At 38.1% G+C, this 24,527-nt stretch overlaps 1 protein-coding gene across 1 annotated transcript; it reads left to right on the top strand.

Annotated features, from left to right (window-relative positions):
- Positions 1–512: 512 nt before the first annotated feature.
- On the top strand, positions 513–23,144 carry b3gnt2b (UDP-GlcNAc:betaGal beta-1,3-N-acetylglucosaminyltransferase 2b). The gene is made up of 3 exons (XM_030156298.1): positions 513–665; positions 12,950–13,105; positions 19,071–23,144. Exon 3 carries the CDS (start codon positions 19,096–19,098, stop codon positions 20,287–20,289), a length of 1,194 nt encoding a protein of 397 aa, XP_030012158.1. The 5' UTR covers positions 513–665; positions 12,950–13,105; positions 19,071–19,095; the 3' UTR covers positions 20,290–23,144.
- The last annotated feature ends 1,383 nt before the right edge of the window (positions 23,145–24,527 follow it).

Here is a 24,527-nt window from a genome sequence, read left to right on the forward strand (position 1 = left end):
TCACAGTAGACTACGGAAGAGGATTAGGGCCACTGGGGGGAATTTTTTTTTTTTTTTTTTTTTCAATAAAATCCAATATATTTTTGTATTATTATTATACTGAGAAAAGACAGAATTCTGAGGGAAAAAGTTAGAATTCGGAGATTAAGTCAGAATTCCGTGAGAAAAAAGGCCCAATTCTAAGATTAAAGTCAGAATTTTGAGATTAAAGTCAGAATTTTGAGATTACAGCCAGAATTCTGAGGAAAAAAGTCAGAATTCAGAGATTAAAATCAAAATCCCGACTTTTTTCTCAGAATAATGGTAAAAAATATATATATATTAGACGTTTTTTTTTTCCAGTGGCCCTAATCCTCTTCCGTAGTAGTTCCGACGTTCGAGACCTAGAACTGGAGTACTTGGTCGTGGTATTAGTTGGCTCGTGGGAGTCTTGGGTTGAGTTGAAACCCACGTTCAGACGGACACCGCCTCGCCCCGCCCTCTCTATAAACCCTGGAGCAGCGTCGTCAGCGCGAGCACTGCGTTTGGTTCACTTTCAGTCTTGAGTTGTCGGTCAAGTAAGTGACAACACGAAAAAAATACTAGATTTAGCAACCTAACACATGGATTTACTAAACTTCGCGCTGTTTCTGGAGTGAGTCTGGACCGAGGAAGGACGACTTAAAGTAAGCGACTTTTCCTGTGTGTACATTTTATCACGGTTGGTCATCTAACCGTCAGAAGTAAGCTAGTTTATTCACGCTGTTAGGTAGTTAACCTCACTGACATTTCGGTCTAAACAGGAATAACACTACGCTACACATAGACGGGGTGTGTACGAAGCAGAAAATGGGTTTGAAAAAAAAGTAGAAACAACGACGTGAAACTTCAGGAAATAAAATAAACAGATGCTGAACCTGTGCGGACCTGAGTTTACTAACTAACTGAATGCTAACTGCCTAAGCATGAACGTGTAAGAAAACAGACTCGAATCTGGTCAATATTTGTAGAACATAGCAAACATTAACTTGTAATTGTAGCTTCTCTGTCAACTGAATAATACCAGACTCTTAATGCTTTATTCTTTCCGCCTTCCTCTGTTTATCCCCTCACTCACAGTTCCCATATGTGAGCTCTCCGTGATAAAAGTCAATGTCTAAATCACGAGTTACATTTTCCAGAGTTGCCTTACAGATGTGTCAGCACTGAAATCCTGCTATGTTTAGACAGAAAAGTCCAAACCACATTTTACACAAGCAGCGTTCCTGGAAAGCCAGGAGAAGACTGTCAGCCAAAGAATATCATGAAACAAATGAAATGACATGAGGAAAATACGCATTGCATGAGCTGTTTGCAGCAGCTTTGGGTGGCTCGTCTGGTTTCCTGTGTATAAGTTGTATTTGATCACTCCTCCTTGTAACCTAGAATATACGTTTTGTTGCATAGTTAGCCTCTTCGTCATTTCATGGATGTTAATTTAATGGATGGCCCTGTGCTACGTACAAGTATAGCATTGCAAAACAATGAATCTTGTGATTAGTTCATCAGCTATAGGAAGTTGAAATAATTTATCTGTTTGTCACAGAACAGGTTTCATAAAATAACTGGATGTTTGGTGTCTTTTTGGAGATTGCATTTCAGTATCTGAAATCAGATATGTTGTGTCATTAATGGGACCAAGGAAAAATGACGACTTTCTCACATAACATGATGTTGTTCTTCTACAATCCTACTTTGCTTTCATCATTGCACACCTTCACATTTGTTGGGTTGTTCCTTTTTATTATTTCAAACATTCTAGAATGTGAGTGACTAATAATTTGTGCAGGAGATGAGGAACAGTGAGTAATAAGCTCCAAAATCTAAGTTATCTAAATATGGTATAAAGGTTTTGCCCCACAACATCACTGTGTTCATACGTAATGAACATGCATGCATGACTGTGCTGAATAGCTGGAAACAGGCTCTATTTGAGTTCGGGTTCTATGTCTCCAGCTACCCAGCTCATCAAATATTAATTTTGCATTTTACAGCATTAAAATAACTTAAATGTATATCAAAAGGTATCAGATCATGCCTGATTAACTTGATATGTTTGGATCTAGCCTAGTGCTGTCCTATTTCCTGGCCATCCAATGACTCACATTTTCTCTGAGTTTCTTAGTTTCCTGTTTTATATTTTATGTCAACTGATGGGATGTTGCATGATACAGACAGTTTGTGTGGCAGTTGCATCCATTGAATAATTTGCCTCATTTTGGCCTCAACAGTGAAGTGATTCCTTCTCTTCACCAGCTCTGGGCTACTTTTTCTCATTTTAAGGTCAGTATGATGTGAAATGACAGTCTAGGAGACCCAGGGGTGCTGCTAATTATGGAGAAATCCCATCAAGTCTGTCACTGAAATAAGTACTCCATTAAACTGTAAGTTGGTCAACATTCATGTTGACCCAGAAATCTACATTGGCTGTTTAAAAAAAAAAAAAAGCCTAACACACAGTCATTAGTGGCACTGGTTGCGCTGATTGAAATGTTCATGATGGTGAAATTTCAGACCAGAGAGTAGATGTCCTGATCTGGATGTTGGCCTGATCTCCTTATCACATAACTGAAAGAAAGCTTTACCTACCTAATCTGCAAACACAGCAGCCTCTGTCTGTACCATGACAAACTACTGAGACATCAAATCACTGAATGTGCCTTTTGTTAACCGTATCTAGATCTATGGTTGTTAGCTGCGGGGGTGTTCCTGTTGGCAAAGGGGGTGTCTTTGGTAAATCTTTTTAATAACTGCATTCAGTTGTCAGTGAGGGTACAGAATATAAATATTATAGCAGTAGAGTATTCAGTGCAGTGTATGGATCAGAGGCCACTAAGTCTAAGGCATAAATCCATACAGTAACCAGGATTCACTGACATATAGGCTACCTGCTGCACAAAGGTTGTAAGTTTTCAACTATTTTCAGTAGGACTCATTAGCCATAAATCTTGGATTAACATTATTCAGCTTACTTCACTTAACAGAAACTTTTAATTTCAGAAAGAATTTTAATACTTACAGTTTAGTGGGAACTTTGGGAAGCAAAATAACATTGTCCATAAAGATTTTATATCCCTACACACCTAACAATAATAACCCATTCTTATCACTTGTGACCCTCTGTCACTGTGTGGTGATGTGTTTACCTGCAGTGACCCTGCCCACTGCTTATATTTTCTACTTCCCTCTTTTTTTGTTATGATTGGTATGTTTCTAGGCATTGACAATCATGCAGTGAGTTTGGACCTTCAGCTTACCCCAGCTCATTGAAGGTACTCTGCCAAAATAAGGGTGTATATTTCTGTTGTGCACTAGCAGGATTGTCATTGCCCTTCCTTCTGCTATCTGTGCAGTATGGCTTTGAAAGTCTTCCTCGAGATGTGAAAAATCCTCAGAGCTTCAGCTGCACTCTAAAAATGGCAAGTTTTGACAAAGACAGGTGTCTTTTTATGCACCCTTTTAGTGGATACTGAACATCATCCCAGTCTAATCAGTCATGTGAAATATCAGACTGTATCAGAATTTATCAGAAAAAACAGTTTCCATTTCTATTATATGCCTTTTCAGAAAAAAGAAAAAACTATCGTAAGAATCTCTAAAAACATTTTTGTTCAATGCTGGCAGCATCTATACATGCGTGTATATTTCACTGTATCTTTAAAATAGTTTTCTATTCTCATTTCACAGGGTTTCTACCTATTTATTCTTCATTTTTGTCACCTATTGCTACTAGTTTATGAAATTGGCTTCTGCTGTTTTAACATATGTTATGTTTCAATGTTAGCATGGGAGAAGGTCACTTTTAAGTCTGTCTTAACAAAAGAAACATTCTAACCTCCATTTGATCACTCCATTACTTTGCCGAACTAAGACTAGTCTAACTCTATAGACTAATGTGAGACATCGCTGATAAACTGTTCGCCAGTGATTAACAGCAGAACCCCCTTACTAGTAAAAATATGCCTATAAAACTAATTTATTTATCTTGTGTTCTACACATTCCGTGACACTTGACATTGTAGTCAGTAGCCTTCCAGCTCTAACAGCACACGCTGAAGTTTCACTACTGTCATACTGTACAGTGGTAAAATGGTGAGCTCAGCTGATCGTTCTTTAGATTAGATCTACTGTGTGTTGTAACTTCTGAGTGAATCACAGGGTCTCCAGATGTGTGAAGTGCTACATGTCCTCAACAATGTTTAACACATCCTTAATAACCACAGTAGACAGAAGTGTAAGTGATGTTTCTAACCAGAAAGGTAGCACACCAGCATACTCCAATGTCCAAAAATAACCTGTATTAGGCCTGAGTGCTCTGGCAAAGATCATATGATGAATCACAATTTTCTCAACGCTTATGAAATGTAGTTGAGTTATAATCAAACTATAACAAAATTTGTCCAGTGTTCTTAGGTTTGTGGAGGCTCAGGCTGTTTCCTATGGCTTTTCGTTGTTATCTGGCTAAAGACTCTGCATTTTTTCATCATTTTGGACTGACATTATCATATTATCACAGCATTTTGACACTGTCCTCATGAAATAAGCAAAAGCTTCAGTATATCCATTATGTACCTAGATTATGGTATAATTTGTCCCACTTGACTATTTTAACGAATCGGGAAAAGGTTTACACTTTAACATAAGTGTCAAGCATCTGTGTAAATCAGACTCGCTGCACATCAGGGTTTGGAAGCCAGATCCACAGATGATGGATTCAGGGTAGTTTTCCTCTGCACCAGTAAAACAGCACATTACACAGCATCTGCAAGTCATCGCAGACTAAATACAATCACTACAGTGCATCCGGATGTTAAAGTATTTCTTTAAATTGACTGAAATACCCAAGCAACCTGTGCGAGCAACATTTAATGTTACACCCCATAGGTTATTGTATTGTCCATGTGCAATGCTCTCTGTAAAATACTATAATTATACTGGTAAATAGTCCATTAGAAATGAATGTTAGCGGAGTAGCCAACAGTACTTTTTATTTTTAAATTAGACATCCTGAATGATCCCTCTGGAGTGTAGATCACATGACAAATTAAGATCAGTCACACTGTAGGTTTGAAGGATTGTCCATCCCTACCCTCTCTGTATCAAGCATATGTGCAGCTTCCTGACATGACATGATAGATATGATACAGTTTTTATTTTCTGCTGTTTATATGCTTATGAAAACATGATAATAAATATCTATATTAATTTGTGCAAATGGATCCCAGTAAAACTCCCAAAGTGTTACACAAGCAACCTAGAAACTGCTAAGAAAACATTTTGTGCAGACTGAGAAAATGCTTGTTCATGCCAGTTGTCTTGGTCTGTTGCAAGTCTGCGGGATGTTCTTTTGCTTCCTACTTCATTTCCTGTGTTTGTCACCATATTGGGAAATGGGCCTGTTCATAATGGACTTGACTCCCCCTCCCATACCTGCTAACTACTGCTGGCTTAGGTTGGAGTTTTTAGCTCAAGGAGAGCACATAATTTACAGTCTGATATCAGAGATTTGACTTTAGAAACAATAATCTATGCAGATTTTCAGGTTTCTGTTTGTTTTTAGAGGGTTTAAGTGCTTGCCTTTTGGTATTTTCACTAAGTTTGTTAAGTAATTAAAGTGCCTAGTTGTGAAGTCTGGAGGTTCTTCTGCAAGAATTTTTTTTACAGCATAAAATGAAATACTAGGCCTAATCTATTATCATTATTTTGGGGAAATGATCCAGTGAGTGGTCTTTTTTGTCATGCACTGTGTGTGCACAAATCTTTGAAAAACTACCCAAAACAAAACATGGAGACACGCACAAGGGACCAACCATTAGATCTAGGGAAAGTTCATTTAATTTCTATGGTTTTCACATGATTTTCCATGAATTTAGCTTAGATGGTCCCTAAAAAGCCTTATAATTTTTGGGAAAACCCTGATGTTGAGATACAGTCATACAATTACATTGTAAAACTTCACCTTTATATCAAACATAGCTTTTTCTTTTGATGCATAGGATGGGTTTATTTGCTGAAGGCAGTAGCCAACATGTCTCATTGACTTTTGTGGAAGTGCTTGGTTGGCTCATGCTGTAAGAGATCCATTAAAAACAGCTTATGGAGATATACTGCTGTGTTTACACACACATGCACACACACACACCTGATCCATTACTGTACAACCATTTCTTCCCCACAGCAGTAGCTCCCCATTGTGGAAAATACAGTGGATTTAGACTCTTTTAAGTCATTAATGGGGATTGGAAAAAAAAACAAACTAAGCTCTGGTGTTGACCTATTATCTGCATGTCACCGTAGGAGCTTTAATGTAAGTGATACCTTGCATGTTGTGGTCACACTGAGCTATTTCAAGCAAGTATAGTTATTTAGAATCAGAGCAAGAATTAATTTTTGTTTTTCAGGTTCTTTAAAGTTTTGTTACATATTGAGCCAAGTCTGCAACCCATACACATGCTGTGTGATATTTTCAATAGTGATATTCTGCCAGATCAGTGCTGTAACCGTCTTGTTCTACACAGTTGGATTTAACGTGTAGAAACAGAGAGTGAGCTGTCAATCCACATGGACATCAAGTCATTTTAATTCCAGTATGCCAAACAACGAGAATATCCTTAGAACGCTTTCTGCTTAATTTTTCTTATTCTCCAAAGTGAAATGAATGCCAATGGTATGCAGCTATTTTGTCCTCTCTTTTTGATAGACACACCCATGTAATACTTTTCTCCCTGTACTGCGTGCATGCCTGTAACCTCCTCACGCAATGATGAACACACTCTTTCACCTTCACTTACACAGTATTGAAACGTCGTCATGTTCAGCTCATTTTGTTATTGTTTAAAAAGGCACATGTCCAGAGAAGCTGCCTCCAACACACTCTGAATATCTAACAACTAAAAATATTTAAGATTGTAGGATTTAGATTAGCAGTCCTCTTTTCTCTCACTGTGTTTGCAACATGTATAACACAAACAGAAACCATCAGCTTGTGTTCCTCTAAAATGACACACACAGATGACCACTTCCTTGCCCATCCCTCAGGCGACGTATCTCTCGTGGTTTGTGAAAGGATGTGTTCTGTAGAGCCCTGAGACTATGATACTTGTGTGAAGTGCTTTTCCCATGCTTCCTTTAATAACTGCCATTATTATGTTCGCAGTGTTACAGTAAAAAGGCAGAGCAACAACTGCAGTCCATTTTGAATGCACATAGTGAGCATCAAGCAGGATAAAAGCCAGGCATCTTAATTTTATTACTCCACTATTACTGTATCCTTGCTTCTTATGGGATCGTATAACTTGTGCTGTTGTTTAGAAAGTTATGAAAATAATGATTCAACGCTATGCACTGCTGATGCTTTTTCAAACACTCTTCACAATGGAAGGGAGTGTGTGTTTGGGACATTCACAGCATTTAAAGGTTAAGCCAAAAAACAGAAACTTTGGAAATAATCTACAGTGGCTAATCTCACTGTGGCTAGCTTTGTTTTTCATTCAGTCTTTCGTAGAAAACAGTTCCTAACTTCAATGGAAGCACAGCAGTAAAAAGCTACAACTATAGCCTGTCTGTCTTTTGTAAGAATCACTAATCCAAAGTCTATGATAGACACTAAAACCATGATTACATATAGTACATGATAAATTGTGCAGCCTGAGATACAGTGTCGCTGCTGATCAGCTCAGCCATTATGTAAGGATTAAGTTTGGTATGTTTGTGTAATGCATTAAGTGAGCATTGACATGTGCAGCCTGTGTGTGTGTGTCAGTCCTGTAAATAACACACACAAACACATCCCTCAGTGTAGATTACACTGAGTGTGAGGGAACAGGTCACGCAGTAGAGAGAGGTAACCTTTAGCATGTGGAGTTGGAGTGACAAGTATTTGTTGATAATGAGAAATTCCAGTCTATTTTAAGTGTGTGGTGGGGGGGTAGAATTGTTCTATGTTGATGCAAGACTCTCTTTATTCCAGCACCACCTTACAAATAAAAATGTATTTGTGTTAGCATTGTGGGCTCTTTGTTTTAATATTTGGCTAGGCAGTATGACCAAAAATATTCTTCAGGTTTATGTTATATCTAGATATTTTCTTTTTATTTATAGGTAATAAGGCTAAATAGAATATACAAATATTTTAATTTCATCATGCATAACTAATGATAACCTTGTACAAACAGAACTTCAACATAAATGGAAACTTTAACATTGCTTCCTATTCAGAAATAATACTAAGACAATAATAATACAAATAATAATTGACTGAGTAGGGTGTGAGTAATTAATTGTTGGTCAGAACAGTGAAAAAAGCTTGTGTTTCATTGCACTGCACAGCACTCCATAGTACTTTCATCGGCAAATAATATTACTGCCTATCGAGGTCCTTCAGCTGTATGAGCTGTGCCATTCTATTACATGAGATGAAAAATTCGTACAGCACAAGAAATTAAAAGCAGTAGGGCTGCTGGATTATAGAAAAAAAAACAATAGTCATGATTATTTTAGCAATAATTGAAATCACAATTATTAAAAATGATTATTTGTCAACCTTGAAATTATTATTTTTTTCTGTGCAAAACAATGTAAAATATACTCTTTAAACATAACTAAAGCTCTTAAACACTAAAACAAAGTATGTTCACTTTTGTATGAAACAAAAAAATCTTTGAATGCAAATAAGTACACTGTAAATTCAAGTATGCTTCCTTTTGTAAACAAATAGTGCACTGTAATTAAACTGCTATGGACTTGCCATAGAACTGTAGCAATATAAAAAAAAAAAAAACACGTAAAGTGCAAATTATAAATTCAAGTATGTTCAATGTAGTATGAAACATGGTAAACTAGAAAAGCACTCGGAGAGCCCAGACCTCCACCAAGGGAGATCAGTGCCCCCAATCACCACCAAAATTTAATCATTTGTTCCTTGTGCCAATATCAACATTTCCTGAAATTTTCGTCCAAATCCGTCCCTAACTTTTTGAGTTATCTTGCACACGGACAGATAGACAGACAGACAAACCAACGCCGGCAAAAACATTACCTCCTTGGTGGAGGTAATTATATATATATTCAGTGGCATTCTGTGAGGTTTCAGTTAAAACCTTCTGCATACATCAGCCATCTATAGAATATGCACGTTAGGGTTAGGGTTATACAGGTTAGGGTTAGGTTAATACAGGAGTTGCAGCATAAAGAGATTCAGAGATTGAAGATTGCATTGTGGACGAAGTTGTAGACAGAGTTGGGGTTTTTTGTGTTTTGGTTTTTCATAAGATTATCATAAAAGTAACAATGACGATGATGATTAAACTTTAGATGGTTAAAAAGGTTTGTTGTGTTACCGGTCGATGCGGACACAACTACAAAACACTTTTTGCACGTGATGTGTTTTTGCTCTTCGTCGTCTTCATCAAACCCAAAATGATTCCATACAATTGAATTTGACTTGCCTTTTTTGTTTACCAAGTGCTTCTGCTGTGATTCTCCTGCCATTTTTCAAGACCGCTAGGTACAACTTTCCTCGTGGGATGGACCTGCTGGCTAGCTGGCAGCTGTAGCTTAGAGGGGGGTGGGGCGGAGTAGCTCATGGTACGTTGCGTGTGCTTGAATTAAAACAACTCAAAATTAATAATGATTTTTTTTCTCGATTACATAATTTTTGTAATTGTTGAGTGTAATAATCAAAATCGTAATTGAATTTCGATTAATTGCACAGCCTTAAAAAGCAGTGTACTCGATGATCTCTCTTTGGCCTAGCACTGCAAATATATGAAAAGAAAAAGAAACCCGGGGGATTGCTGTTTGGATGAACCTGTTTGGCCTCTTTTTCTTCTGGTTCTGAAATGTGGCTGTTACAACTTGGAAATATTCATCCAGTGTTTTTCTAGTTTGCTTTTTGATTCAGGTCTATTTTTATCGGATACACTCGTTTTCTATTTGGCAAATTCACTCTTTTCATGTACCATCTAGTGCAGTAGCATTCATGGTCAACTAGATATTCTTCCTAAGTTCTACCTTAAATATCAACACTTGTCTAGCGATTACTTCGCCAAAGTATATTGTTTCAGGCAAAAGATGGCCCTGTTGGCCATAAGATACCATTTCCCTTCAGTATCACTAAGCTGTTGTACAGATTGTTTCCATCAAACCCTGTTATAGGCTATATGGCAGTTGGAATGCTAAATTCAATATTTAGTTTTGAGGGGAGCATGTTGACTATCAAGTTGAACCAGAAACACTAGTAAACAATAGCTTAATCCTGCCCACATGATTGTTATGACTAAGTTGAAGTGGGACCTTTAGCCCCGTGTGAATACTGTTGTTGACTGCAGATATTTGGTGGGCAGACACCAGCTCAGCCGGCACCTCTCTGGATCTCAACCCGGAGGCTATTTATGGTGCTCTCTCTTTGCACTATGTCGCTATTATGCCCACGTTCCCCCAAGCTGCAACATCTTATATTCATCTGACTTTGCTGAAGCAATGCTCAAAAATATCTTTTTGGTAATAACTGACACAGTTGTAGAGTAGAGTGACCATACAACAAATTACAGCACAGTGACCAGTTGAAAGTTTGTTTAGTAATACAACTCCATTCCCAAAAAGTGTAAATCATACGAACATAAATTTTATCCACAATAAAATGTAGAAAATTTCAAATGTTTAAACTGAGAAAACGTACCATCTTAAGACAAAAAATGGGTAATTAGGAATTTGATGGCAGCATATTACAACTTCTTTAGATTTAGGGTTGTACAGCATACTGTTTACAGCTACAGGGTTTTAAAAGTACTTTTGGCAGTAAGTGCTGCCATCCACATCATTTTCACTTGTCTATCAGCCTTTTATCCATTTCAGCTATCCCATCTCTGTCAGCTTCTGGGGTTGAGCTTTGTCCAGAGACATGTTGTGTCCATGTCTGGCGGATACTTGTCTGAGCTTCTGCTTTATCTGCTATCACACAGACACACACATGCAGTCAGCAATACGAGCCAATGTTGACAGCACACTGTCCTGCTGGACTCCTCCCCTAGGATTGGGCAGTTCAACAAATTATTCTGCAAGCAAACTCAATTAGTACGTCCTTCTGTCTTGCGTGTCAAGGTTCAAAATTGTTTTAATTTTTTAAAGAGTACATGGACATCCTTGTAAATGACACAGTGTTATTGCTATTATTTGTTTATATTGCACATATGTGGTACATAGTTTTAATTGTATTGAGCTGGTGATTTTTGATAGAGTTTTAATTATTTAGTTGTATCACCCAGCCCTATCTATCCCTGTACACCATCTCCTTTTGCTCTGTACTTAAACAAAAGACCTTTGCCATACAGAATTTGGGACTCAAATATCAGCCTTGTGGCAGAAATCTCTGACACTGGAGTAAAACTAACATAGCTAAAAGCAGAGTTTGCCCATCAGTGCAGCTTCATTAACTGGGATCTCAACTGAGAAGAGAAAGGACACTGAAAATGACCTCAAACTTTATTATTTAATGTTGTGTTATGCTGTTAAGCCTAGAAGTGAGCAGTAGGTTAAAGTGTGTGATAAAAGGACCATACTCCTGCATGTTCTTCTCATTTTTGGGTGTTGGGGTATCTTCAGATGAATTTTTCAGGCCCTTTTACTACATATCTACATTAACTGCACAAAGTGAAAGGTGATACATCACTGTTATCTGGTGACCTCTCATATCAACTCAGCACAGCCCATGGATTAATGATTAACCAAACCCAACCATGTGTAAAATAACTCTCCACCCCAGCATCAACTGACAAACTTACAGGCTTTCCCCCTTCTTACCTCACAAACTGTTTATTAACCTCTACTGCTTTACTCTCTGAACAATAAAAAAGACTATCAGAAAAAAAAAAAACAGTAAGTTTAGGAGTTTTAGTACAAATAGGCTAGAAGTTTATGCTTTGTTTACAGTTGGGTCAAAAGACTGAAACAGTACTTTAAAATATGTACTGGGTCACAGTCTTCTCATGTAGCATCTATCTTAATAATGTGTATTCCCTCTTGGCTTCACCTCTGTATTTGGGTATGCAGAGCACTGAAATGCATTTTTGTTTGATTTGTAAACAGACACCTCATTGAGGATCACTATATTCAAATTTGCTGTGTATAAACATAACACATCTTGGGAAAAATCAGTAGGTTTACAAAACACCACACTTAAATGCCAGTGCTTGACTTGGCCTCTACTTAGCATGTTAATACTATCCTGTCTTAAAGTCCTCTGGCTGTGAGGACTATATTCTCAGAAATTAATCATGATGGTGTCATTAAAAACATGGCATTTTAAAATCATGAGTGTTTACCAGGCAGAGAACTTCTTAAAAAGGCCCTATTGACTTGTATTTTGGAGAGTGTGGGACAGTGTAGCTTAGCCCAAATTAGGAGCAAAAACATGTCCACCATTTCAGAGGACATAGGCTTTCTGTAGAGAGATGTGCATCCTGGTTACAAGAGGTGATCAGGATCTTTGAGTCTTTAAATTTACTTCACAGGAACATTAGGTTTACCAGATGTAATGAGGGTGCTGGACATACTTCACAGAAAAAGCAGAGACCAGGGTGCATGCAGTAGCATGTTCACATTAGTAAGAGAAGCTCAAACATAAAAATGCAAAGCTTGTGGAGGCAAAATGACACAGGAGAGCACCAATAAGTATAAGGATTATCCTGGAAAATAACTGTTGGAGATGCCTCTTCTGCACTAGGACAGTCAATATCTGGGTCTATACTCAAATTACAGATTTTCAGAATTTTTGTTTATTTTTAGAGAATATTATGTGAAGAAATTCAACAGGACAAGCTGTTCCATAAAGCTTTCCTTAATTCTTAGTAGTTGTATTTAAGGTTATGAAGTACACTAGTCATAGACTCTTCACACCTGTTGACACAGTTGCTGTTGTTGTATCTGTTTTCAGGTGGGACTCACCTCCTCCTCCTCCTCTTCCTCCTATGCTGATCTCTGATCCCTATTGGCTTCTGTTCCACAAGAGGCAGAGCTAAGTATGGGGTAAGAGAGCTGAGAGCAGACCGCCAAAACAGCACAAGCTTAGGAGGCCTTCTCACCTGCACAGGTAAGATGTGCACAGATAACCTTTAGAAAAATGCCTGTAATTCATAAAACAAAGTAATTTTGCAATTAGTGGTATGAAGTTCTTCCCCCACATGGAGGACTCATAAGACTTAGAAATGTAATGTATAAAAGCTTGTGTTGAGCGAATATGCCCTTGAAAGCATTTTTTTGTCATTATTAATGCTACACTGGAGATTTACTTGAACACACTTCGTTCTTCTAAATATTCTCAGTGTATTGTTCACTAAATTTAATGTTTTACTTGTACAACAGCACTGTGAACATTACAGTTTATTTTGCACCTTACAGTTTTATTTTTGCACTTTACAATTTAATCATCCAGGTTTTTTTATCCAGGTCTATTTTTATACTTCTAATTTATCATGTACAGTGTGTTTGCTCTTCTGTTTTTCTATATTTCTACTGTGTGTCATGCTGAGGCTGCACTTTAATTTCCCAGTTTGGGATCACTAAAGTACATCTATCTATCTATCTATCTATCTATCTATCTATCTATCTATCTATGTATCCATCCATCCATCCATCCATCCATCCATCCATCCATCCATCCATCCATCTAAACTAAAAACGGGTTAACCTCAAGGCCTTTAACCACAAACTGCTATTGTTTCCTGTTAGCACACCCATCCCCCACAAGGTGAGGTATTTACCTCACAGCACCTTCTATCAAGTGGAAACCACAGTGTTTAAACACAGCCCACCATTGTCAAGAAGATTACTGGCAGATCTAATCAGTGTGGCACAGACCTGTTTTCTATGTTGATCAATGAAACTGCAAACAGCATCATTATCCATCTGGCCTGCTGTTGCTAGGATCTTGCCTATCTGCTATGTTTCATACGATGAGTAGGATGCACCAGAAACATCACCTAGTTTAACAGCCCAGTAATTTATTTATGCAATGTAGTCAATAGCCCCCTTTACACAGCACTTCTGTTACGGTTATATTTCACCTGTATTCCGAAACGACATCTAAGTAAACTAAATGGTGGGATCATTTGGTCCCACCTCTTGTCATGGCTCTGTAACGCCTCTGGAGGTAGTAACAGAGCCGTGATCAAGGTGGAATTATGATTCTTGAATGCTAAGTAAAAATGAGCATGGGCTGTGTACAGTAAACAAGCATATCAATGCAACCAGAAAGATGTCTAACTGGGGAGACGCCGAGATCCGTAAGCTGTTGTCACTTTGGGCAGAGGACTCCATTGTTGTTTTTAGAGCCAACACCGCTATGCTCAGGGTATTTCCGACGCGCAAGTTATACGTCACCCTATATGCTGCATTTCGTCACTACCCCTTTGATTTCAGAACATAGGTCTGCTGTGTAAGTGTAAGTCCAGCCTGTCTCACCTCTGTTACTTCTTTGGCTTGGCTGTGTAAATCAGTCAATGGCGGCAAAAAGGTGGGATCACCATCTCACCTTTTTTCTGGGATCTCTGTGTAAAAGTGATAAATATTTATTTAGTTGGTGGCAGAGATGCTTGCTTTGTTATTTTAACCAACTCCAGGTACAACATGTTATAATATTACAACATGTAACAAAAGACCTGTAGCACAGATGGTTCATCCTGTGAAGGCAGGTAGGTGTGTGTCTGGCATCACTGTTAATGGTTAATTAGAGGCCTAAAAGCTGTGGTCTTGTCAACATGTTGTTCAGCTTTCTTCTTTAGAATACCCCCTACCCCACCCACTCTTTTCCCAGAAGTCCCCTTGTTTGTATGGCGGGCAGGAAGCCGTAATTATCCATGAGAAGAAAGGGGAGACAGAGGATGTTTGTGAGAAAGGCGGAGTCAGACAGGGAAGACATGCTTGCTCTTCTCCTTTTTAGTAATCACTTCAGTCTTTCTGCTGTGTATTTCCTCGCTTGTATTTCAAGGTGTTTTTACATAATCTTAATAAAAGCTATGTTCAAAACAAAATCTGAAGAGGAGAGTGAAAAGAAAAAAGGGATAGACAAGGGAGAAACCAGGAGGGAGCAGCACGGAGTTGTTGCTAGGAGGCTGAGAGAGTAACACAATACAGAGGCAGGAAGGATACAGGCAGTGGTGCAGAGGAGGGAGAACCCACTGAAGTCGAGGTCGCCACTTGTTTTAACTTGTCAGGTACACTTAACTAACCTTGTAAACAGATACAAGCGTTTCTATCACAAAAACAGTTTTATCAGTATAGTGGGTAGCAGAGCAAAGTAAAATGTTATTTAAGCCTCTTGTGTGGACTTTTACCCATCTTGCTGATATCCTTTACCTCTACACATCCTTTTTATTCATCTAAAAATACAATAATGTCTCCTACACACTGCCTTCACTGTACACTTGCCCACCTACATTAGCCATCACTAAACATTTGTTTAATTTTCTATACATATGACAAGTATTATAGGAGTCATTTTAAAAGATACTCACACTAAAAGTTTAAATTTAAAAAAGCTTTCAAATGGTAAATATTGATCACCATCTCATTGTCTTCGCCAGGTCGATATGATTTCTCACATTTATTTGTCTTTGTCAATGAAAGTACACTGCTGCCAATTTTCATACAACCTTGTTGAATGGAATGCATTAACCCAAGTCAAACCTTTTTAAATTTTGGATGCAGAAAAAGTAGCAGATGTCGGTCTTATTAACCACTTTCTTTAACACTGGACAGCCTAAGTCAGAAATTAATACTTTCAGTTATCTGTGTAAGTTCTCATTTGTCCAGGTCACTGTTCTTCTGAAGAGCTGAAGAAGTCACTTTGGCTACATTCATACAGCAGGTCTTAATGCACAATTCGGATTTTTTGATAAATTTGAGTTTTTTGTGTGCTTATTCATATTACGCATTAAGTGCAACTTCTGTCAGTTTTGAGTATGAACTGAATGTGACCCTGAAGTGACCCACATGCGCAAAAGAGGTCCTGACATAATATGTGACCATGCAGGCATGCACTGTGTTTACAGAAGTGACACTCCTGGGACGGAGAATTGTGACATTTGTTGCATTTCAGTGACGTTAAGGTCAGATAAATGCAACGTGGCCTTTCAGACTGAAGTCTTATTGTAAAATATCAGATACATATCAGCTATAGGACCACATATGAAAGTGGCCTGGGTCAGGTTTGAAAAAATTGGATTTGTGCTGTTCAAACTGTCTTTAACAGATCAGATACAGGTCACATATGAGCAAAAAAATCAGATATGGGATACATTTGCCTGCAGTCTGAATGTAGCCTTGGATGAGAGATGAAACATTTCCAAAGAGAAAAACTAGTCCAGTTGAACCTAGAAAAACTACCAAGAAAAATACTATCAATTAGTTAAAATAACCAGTGACACTAACTTATAAAATGGGGGTAAAAACATAGGTCATTATTAGTGGTTTAGTGGACTTGGTGGACATTGGCGTTCTCTGAGTGGACCTCTTGTGTCTATATGGCCACAAGAGAGATTCATCAATACTTGCTGCCATTACAAAAAGCACAAAAAAATTTAAATAAAAAGGGAAACATGGGCAAGTACAAAAAGGGAGTCATGACTGAAGACAGCCATTTTACTGTGTGCTGGGAAAACAAAATGAGACATGGTATAAAGAATGTTATCAGTGAGGATGTGCGAGTCTGCTAAAGCAGAAACCTGAGGCAAAGCTAACTTGAAAGGCCGTATTGTTTGTCCAAACCCACTCCTCACATGTTGTCCTCATTTTTTTAGTGACGCTGGCCAGACACCTAGAGCCAAATCCAGGGTGACAATACATCCTGAAATGTTCTTCTGTCATTGTAATGCTTCGGTTGAATAAATGACACATCACTAGGAGCAAAAAGCAGATATGTAGTGTGTCACTCGTGGTGGGTAGATGACCTGGTCATTCATCACAATTCATCACAGGACAGCATGACCTCTGGTGAGCTCTTAAATGGTGGTTCATTGATTGTATTAATGTGTTTGATTGAAAAATAACTTGTGTTGAGCGTGATGGTTGTCTGTACTGTTTGCTAACTTACTACACACACATATTTTTAGTTTCTCTTTCATTGTAAGGTAGAGGGTGAGAACAGACACTGTGCCATAGCTGTTATACGATTTCTCGAACAAAAGGGTATGTCATCGTGAGATTTCAAGACTTAACCAGTGGTTAGACACCATGGCTGAAGCAGCTGAGCTCAATTCGTAACACCCTCAGACTTTTCTCAGAGGGAGACAGTGTTTATCTGTACAGTACTGGACTGCAATCCACAGATACAAATACAGATAAAGGAACATATAAAAGTGGAACAGATAAGGTTAGACTTCGATGAATTGCTGTCAAGTCCCAGACCCTGTCACTTGATAGGGGCAGAGGAAAGTATGACAGTCCCAAAGGGATTGATAAAATAATAGTGAAACCAAGAATATCACCATGCAAGTGTTTCTCATTGGCTTTCATTCCACTTGTGACTAGTGGCATACATCCTGTACCACTTGACTATGTACCACTTTGTACTGTGGGGCCTTAGATTTTGTAATTTCAGATTTCTGTCTGTGATGAACATACATCTAACAATAAAGCTGACTTTGATGATACGATAAGCTAATTCCCTCACTTATGGTTTCATTTCATATAGTTTTGTATTACTGTACTAATCTGTACTACTGAAAAATATCCAAATCATATGCATTTTTTAATGTTCAATATTATAAATATTGTAAGTGGAAATCATTTCTACTCATGACATAAATCCACCATTAAAATGTAATGACATAGCAGCTACTTGTGAGCTACTGTTATATGGATCTATATCTGTGGTAGTGACTTTAATTTTTGTAAAGTCATTTCAGAAGTATATTTCTTCTTGCTAAATTTACTTTAAAACACCTGATGTAAGTGTCATGTGAGTTAATGTCACAAGTTTTGTGTGCAAAACGTCATCCCTTCCCCTTTTTCCTATTTTTTTTTAAGAAAGGGAAGTGCTCAAACTACACTTCTCGTCAGTGAAAGTCATTAGTATGTTGCTTTGTCTCAAGTGGAAACCAGATGATTATTACTCAGAAAAATCAATACCATTTTCCATTTATATTTCCTATCAGGCTTTTAAAGCTCTTTAAAGGGTAGTTGGAAAAACATTTCTTATGGACACATTTTAGTCCATTTGTTCAAGCAGGTTATTAATGCTGGAAACCCATAAATGTTACACCATCATTATGTGGGCCTCTTTAAATGACAACAAAAAAAAAGCTTTTTGCAGCACAACTTACAATGTGACCTTTGTTTAGCAAAGAACATTATTTCTGCTGGCTGACTTAACACGATGGCTGTACAAAATGATCCTGGCTTCTGTTCAGTACAGTCAACTGATTCCTTGCACAGAGCTCTTAACGTGTTACCTGAGTGCTTGTTTATTTAGACATCTGTCCTCATTCCTATCTTTAGTGCCTGACATTACATCAATACATGTTCATAAACATTCATACTCACAATAAGACCTGCATAACACAATGACAAAAATAGTTTTATTTAAATATTCAATTCTGCCTTAATTGAGTTTAAAAAAATCATTTGGCAATTCACACACTATACACATACAGGGTCAGAAAAAACAGTGACAGATGACATCTAGAGTTGTTTATTGAACATATTAAAACTATTATTTAGTTTGTTAAAATAACAGTTTGAAGGCATTATGTTTTCAGATTATTTGTTCATAAATGCATTCATCAGGTTTATGATCACAACGTCTAAGGATAACCTTGACATACACAAACATGTACCAGGATTAAATGAAGAAGAAAAAATGGTAACATTTTAGATCCAAGAGGTGAACTTGATTGTAACATTATAATATTCCATAAAGATACTTTTTTGTCACATCTCTCCTCTGGAAAAGTCTGTGAGCCAACACTGTTTTTCCTCACAGGAATGTGAAGTAAATGTGAGTAAATGTGAATTTTTTCTCACATCTTTTTCTTCTGTGTGGTCATGTCTATGTGCAGGTGGTGAGAAGTGCAGTTCACTGTCATGGCGCTGCTACGGAGGAGGCTTAAGCTTGTGGTGACAGTGATGATGGTTAATCTCTTCATCTTCATCCTCATGTCCCGAAACAGCAGTCCGGACAAAAATGGACGCAACAAAGTTCGCATCCCCTCCAAACCATTCTGGACCAAAATGGTTCCCAGCTCAGCCTACTGGAACCGTCAGCAGCAGATTCTGGACCTCCACAACAATCCAATCTTGGTCTCTAACTTGAGCAGCACCGAGCTGCCGGACTGGCTTAATGGCACAAGTCTGACCTCTGACCCCTGCCAGCCTGACATCAGGGTTACCACTAAAGTGAAAGACTACAACTCCCTTCCACAGCGCTTTAAGGACTTCTTACTGTACATGCGCTGTCGCTCCTACCCTCTCACTGTGGACCAGCCTGATATCTGTCAGGAGCCTCCATTCCTGCTGCTAGCTGTCAAATCGCTGGCACCTCATTTCGACCGCCGCCAGGCCATCCGGGAGTCCTGGGGACGAGCAGGCACTATAGCCAACCATACAGTTGTTACCATCTTCCTGCTGGGTAATGCCACAGCAGTGGACCACCACCCAGATTTGTCAGAAATGCTACGATATGAAAGCACACGACACAAGGACATCATCCAGTGGGACTACAGAGACTCATTTTTCAATTTGACTGTCAAAGAAGTTTTGTTTCTTGAATGGATACATACTCGCTGCCCTGGGGCTCGTTTCATCTTCAAAGGTGATGATGACGTCTTTGTCAACACCTACCGCATCCTGAATTTCCTCAACGGCCTCTCAGAGTCTAAGGCCAGGGACCTGTTTGTCGGTGATGTCATCACAAACGCAGGGCCACACAGAGACAAAAAGGTGAAATATTTCATCCCAGAAAGCATGTATGTGGGTACGTACCCTCCATACGCAGGCGGTGGTGGGTACCTTTACTCTGGTCATGTAGCCGCTCGTCTGCACAATGTGTCACAACACGTGGCGCTCTACCCCATAGATGATGTCTACACAGGCATGTGTCTGAGGAAGCTAGGGCTGGCCCCAGAGAAAAACAAAGGCTTCAGGACTTTCAACATTGAGGAGAAGTACAGGTCAAACCCTTGCGCCTATAAGAGCTTAATGTTAGTTCACCCAAGGACTCCGCAGGAGATGATCCAGATCTGGGCCTGGCTCAGCAGCCCTGACCTGATCTGTCAGTGACAGTCTTTCTCTGTGTGGGTAGCCCCACTTTAGCTGATTAAAATTATAACACTCCTGGAGGAGAAGACATTTTGGAATTGTTTCCAGGAGGTGACACATTTTACTTCAAACAGGGTCAGAACTTTAAAGTTGGCAGCTTTTAGGTAAGATATTATTGTAATGGTGACTTTGATCCTCACAGCCTTGATCTGGTGCTGCTGATGCATCTAACCCTTCAGACTAAGGTTTCAAAATGGCCAACATAGTATTTTCACTTGATGTCAGACTTCATTGTCGAGTTAACCCTGCTTTGCTGTAGAAAGAGCTTTACCAAGATTGACTGATAGGTCTTTTCGTGCACATATTTGTACAACTATTTATATGGCCTTTGTAATGCTTTAACACTGTGCCAGCTCCATGATGGGGCTCCTCAATGCTGTGTTATATAAATAACAAGACTAAGATGTGTTCTCCTAATTATGTTGAAAAGAAATGGTCTAGACATCAGCAGGGCTTTAAGACTAGTATTTTTTTTAGCACTTAGAGTGTCTGAAAATTTTCAACTTTACATAAAAGAATTAACCTCATTCCAAAGTACAACAACCTAGTGGTGCTTTGATGAAGTGGTTTATTGCAAAAAGTCTAGAGAGAACTTATAGGTGAACACATCGTCATTGATCGATTCATTCATTCATTGTTGCTGGAGGTTAAATTTGTGCTGCTATTCCTGCACACACTCCTCAGAGTATTTACTTGTGTTTGCTGCATCTGAAACAAAGCAACTTGTACTTATTTAACTTTTTTCTAGTGTGCTTTATCAGAGTTCATTTACAAAACATTTATTCACTGAAGCAAGGTGTATTTAGTTCTTCCAAAATTGTTAAAATCTTTTCAGATTTACCATGAAAATGTGTGTGTGTTTGGTGGAATAAACACACACTCTTCAGTAAACAGAAAGAAAAGGAGCTGTGCTCAGACAGCTCAGCAGGTCTGGGCTTGGTTTGACATAGATAGAGAAATCCAAATGCTGTCTGATTCTGCTTCGTGTCCTCTGTGATAATACCCCATAGAAACTGCTCATATGAAACCTTCGTGCATTGTTCAGAGACACATTTGTTTTGCTTCTGTCTGAAAATGCTTCTGCCTCAGGAGTATCTACTAATACTTTACTGAAATGTATTGATTCACCATGATGTGAATGAATGATGCTTTAAAATGTAGGCTGTCATGTCAAAGTGTTGGATTTAGGCAGTGGACGTCTTCATTACAAAATGTAACATATTCCTTACCAAAAGTGCAGATAAATACTTGCTTAAAAAGAATTGCTTTATTCATTGAAAATTATCACTTTACTTTACTGATTTGTTACTTTAATGTTATGTTAATGTCACACTTGTCTCATTTTGTAAGGAACATCTTCATTTTATTTAATGCTCAGCTCACTGCTGTATGGCTAAAGCACAGCAATGTTATAGAGGAAGTGCAGCACGTATTTACCTTTCATCCAGGATAGATAAAGTTTATTAGCTGTGAGTAGCACACAGGAATATACTTGACACATATCAAATATCATTTTTCCCTTTTGTCTTCTATATATATTTTCTGTTCAGAGTTAAAATGACAACTACATTGAGGAGTTGCCTCTTTTTGCATGTTTAGAACCCCGGTAGGGAAGGTCACAGGTGAAAGTGTGTGTTTAACACTGAATGTATGTCTTTACCCAGGTTTTGGGTCCATCCAGTTCACTGATGTAATTGAGGTGGGTTTCCCTCAGTATTCATACTTCAGAATGTCATTGGACCCACTCTGTATGAAGTGGAGTGAATGTTCCGTTCAGTCATGTACCTGGTTGTTAGGACCTCTGTTAGCGCCGCCCCCTGCTGGTCAGGGCAACAAACTGCAGGTTAACTTTCAAAACACAGACGCTGGTATCTCAGTGACCTAAAACTGCGGTCCAGTTCTTTGTAAAGACCTAGTTTATTTATTCATCTGTTAATTGTCATGTTATTTGATTCTTGTTGCTCCAGTTACGGCAACTTCTGTCTCTGTTTCACTTTTTGTGTCGGAAACAAACTTCCAACTGACATATTTGCTATTTGCTGTTAAATGTAAGTTTTATTCTCATCAAATATCTGACATTTTTCACCCAACCAAAATATATAGTCGACAATCACATGCATTCAAGGATGAATGTTGTGTATTTTTGTCAGAAATACCACCATATTGGACGCTATACTTTAGTGTGGTAAAACCATCTGTTTGCCAGTCGGGATAAAAACCGAGGATAAAAAAAAAAGAAGCCGAGCACTAAGTGGAGTTTGTTCTGAAATATTTAAGTCGTGGCCTCAGCTTCTCTATTGCTGTTGTTGTGGGTCATGTATCCTCAACCTGTTCACTACTCACATACCAAAAACCAGGTCACGTTCTTTTCCTTGTTATTGCACACAGTTTGTGGCTACTTAAAGTGTTTACATGGTCACCTTTAGTTTTTAACCAGCAGCTGTTGAGCTGTGTCCTAAGACCAGACTGATCTGAAACGTTGTCCCATTAAATACTTTTGCTTCTGTTTTGTCTCATATGCTGGAATTTAATATTTCTGTGACTGTGCTTTCTGTATTAATTAGGCTTCAAAGGTCTTTTGATGTTGATTGCACCACGTAGCTGCATGTTTGGACAGTGTTAGCCATGCCATTTCTCCTGTACAGTCTGCTGTCTTTCTGGCACAAAATAAAACATCAGATAGAGAAACCTAAAACTACCATGTATTAGAATCTCAACATAACAGGGCAGCACATCCAGAAAAATGAAACAACCATCATCAGATTATCCTACAAAAATTTAAGAGTTGGCCTATGATTCATGAAGGGGCATTTAGGGGAAAAAACAAGAAATAGGCAATGCAATCAATCTCAGGATTTGGGTCAAATATTATTTATTTTTCACCAAGCAAGAAATTTTCTGGATATATTTTTGTTTTATAAACCGTTAACCCATAATTCTAAAGCTCTGTTTGCTGTGTTTCATTACTGTTGTAATTACACTGCACTAGTTGAGATGATTACCTAAATTGTGCCTAATGTTTCTATGTACTGTATGCTTTAGAATATCTACAAACCACCTTAAGTGTAATCGCTTTTTTATTACCTAGAATGACTTGATTATTTCAATAAAGTTATATTTTGCTGTTTTTGTATATTACGTTCTATCCATTTTTACAAATACAAATAAATTTTGTGAAGTGAGATGCTGTTGTCGGTTTGTTTATTTATTTATTTAAGTATCTGTATTAAAAATCAGTATAAAGTGTGTCACATGATTGCACAGTTTAATAACGCTGACCTCTGACCTACACCATTAACCTTTGTGATCTGAAGACTCAGGGCTTCACATGGTATGGACGCATTATATAAGAAGTCCGCATTACAGGATTAATTGTCAGTTGCTGGAATGTGATTTACTGCCCACAGTTCTGAGCTGCAGAAAACAGACGGAGTTTTGAGTGCTCAGATCTGTCAGTGAAGTGAACATGAATACACATGACACCCTCCACTGCAAGTATAAGTTGCTCATTCAAAAACATGCTTTTAAGCTAAAATATATACAGTGGTGTGAAAAAGTCTGAGGCAGCCTTTCTCTTTGTTTTTGCAGGGTTGTATTGAACATGTGGCTTTATTTCTAACAAAAAATGTGTGCACAGTATTGAAACACACACACACACACAAAGCTGAAGTAAATGGCATCTGCATCTGAAGTCAGTGTGACCTTTGTTTGGATTCAGTGAATCTTCAACTCTTAGGTCGACTGTCTGGATGTTTTCTCCATTATACTGTATATAACATTCATATTTGTTTCTGAGATGCATTTTTGTTTTTAATACTGTTTACATATTTGCTGTTTATTCCAGCTGTTCATATATTACCACAAAGACAGAAATGCATGTGTGGTCATGCATTACAGAAAATACAAAATAAATTTGTAGAAGCTATATGTGATCATCTGGACAGACAAAAGGATAGAAAGCCTCTGGGATAATCTGTGTGTGTAATCTGACACAAGAATAATAAGAAAACTTTTTTTTTTTTCTCATTGGGGATATTTTGTACCTATGTTTAAGTGTAAGTCTGCATTTCACAAACTTCATTTATCCATGGGGATAGGTGGCTTGTTGTTGTTTTGGGTTTTGTTTTGGGTTTTTTTTTGTTTTTTTTGTATGTTCTGTTCTATATAAAAACAACAATTCCTATTATTTACACATTTTT

Source organism: Sphaeramia orbicularis, chromosome 15 (assembly GCF_902148855.1).
Source record: "Sphaeramia orbicularis chromosome 15, fSphaOr1.1, whole genome shotgun sequence".
In the NCBI taxonomy this organism is placed as follows: domain Eukaryota; kingdom Metazoa; phylum Chordata; class Actinopteri; order Kurtiformes; family Apogonidae; genus Sphaeramia; species Sphaeramia orbicularis.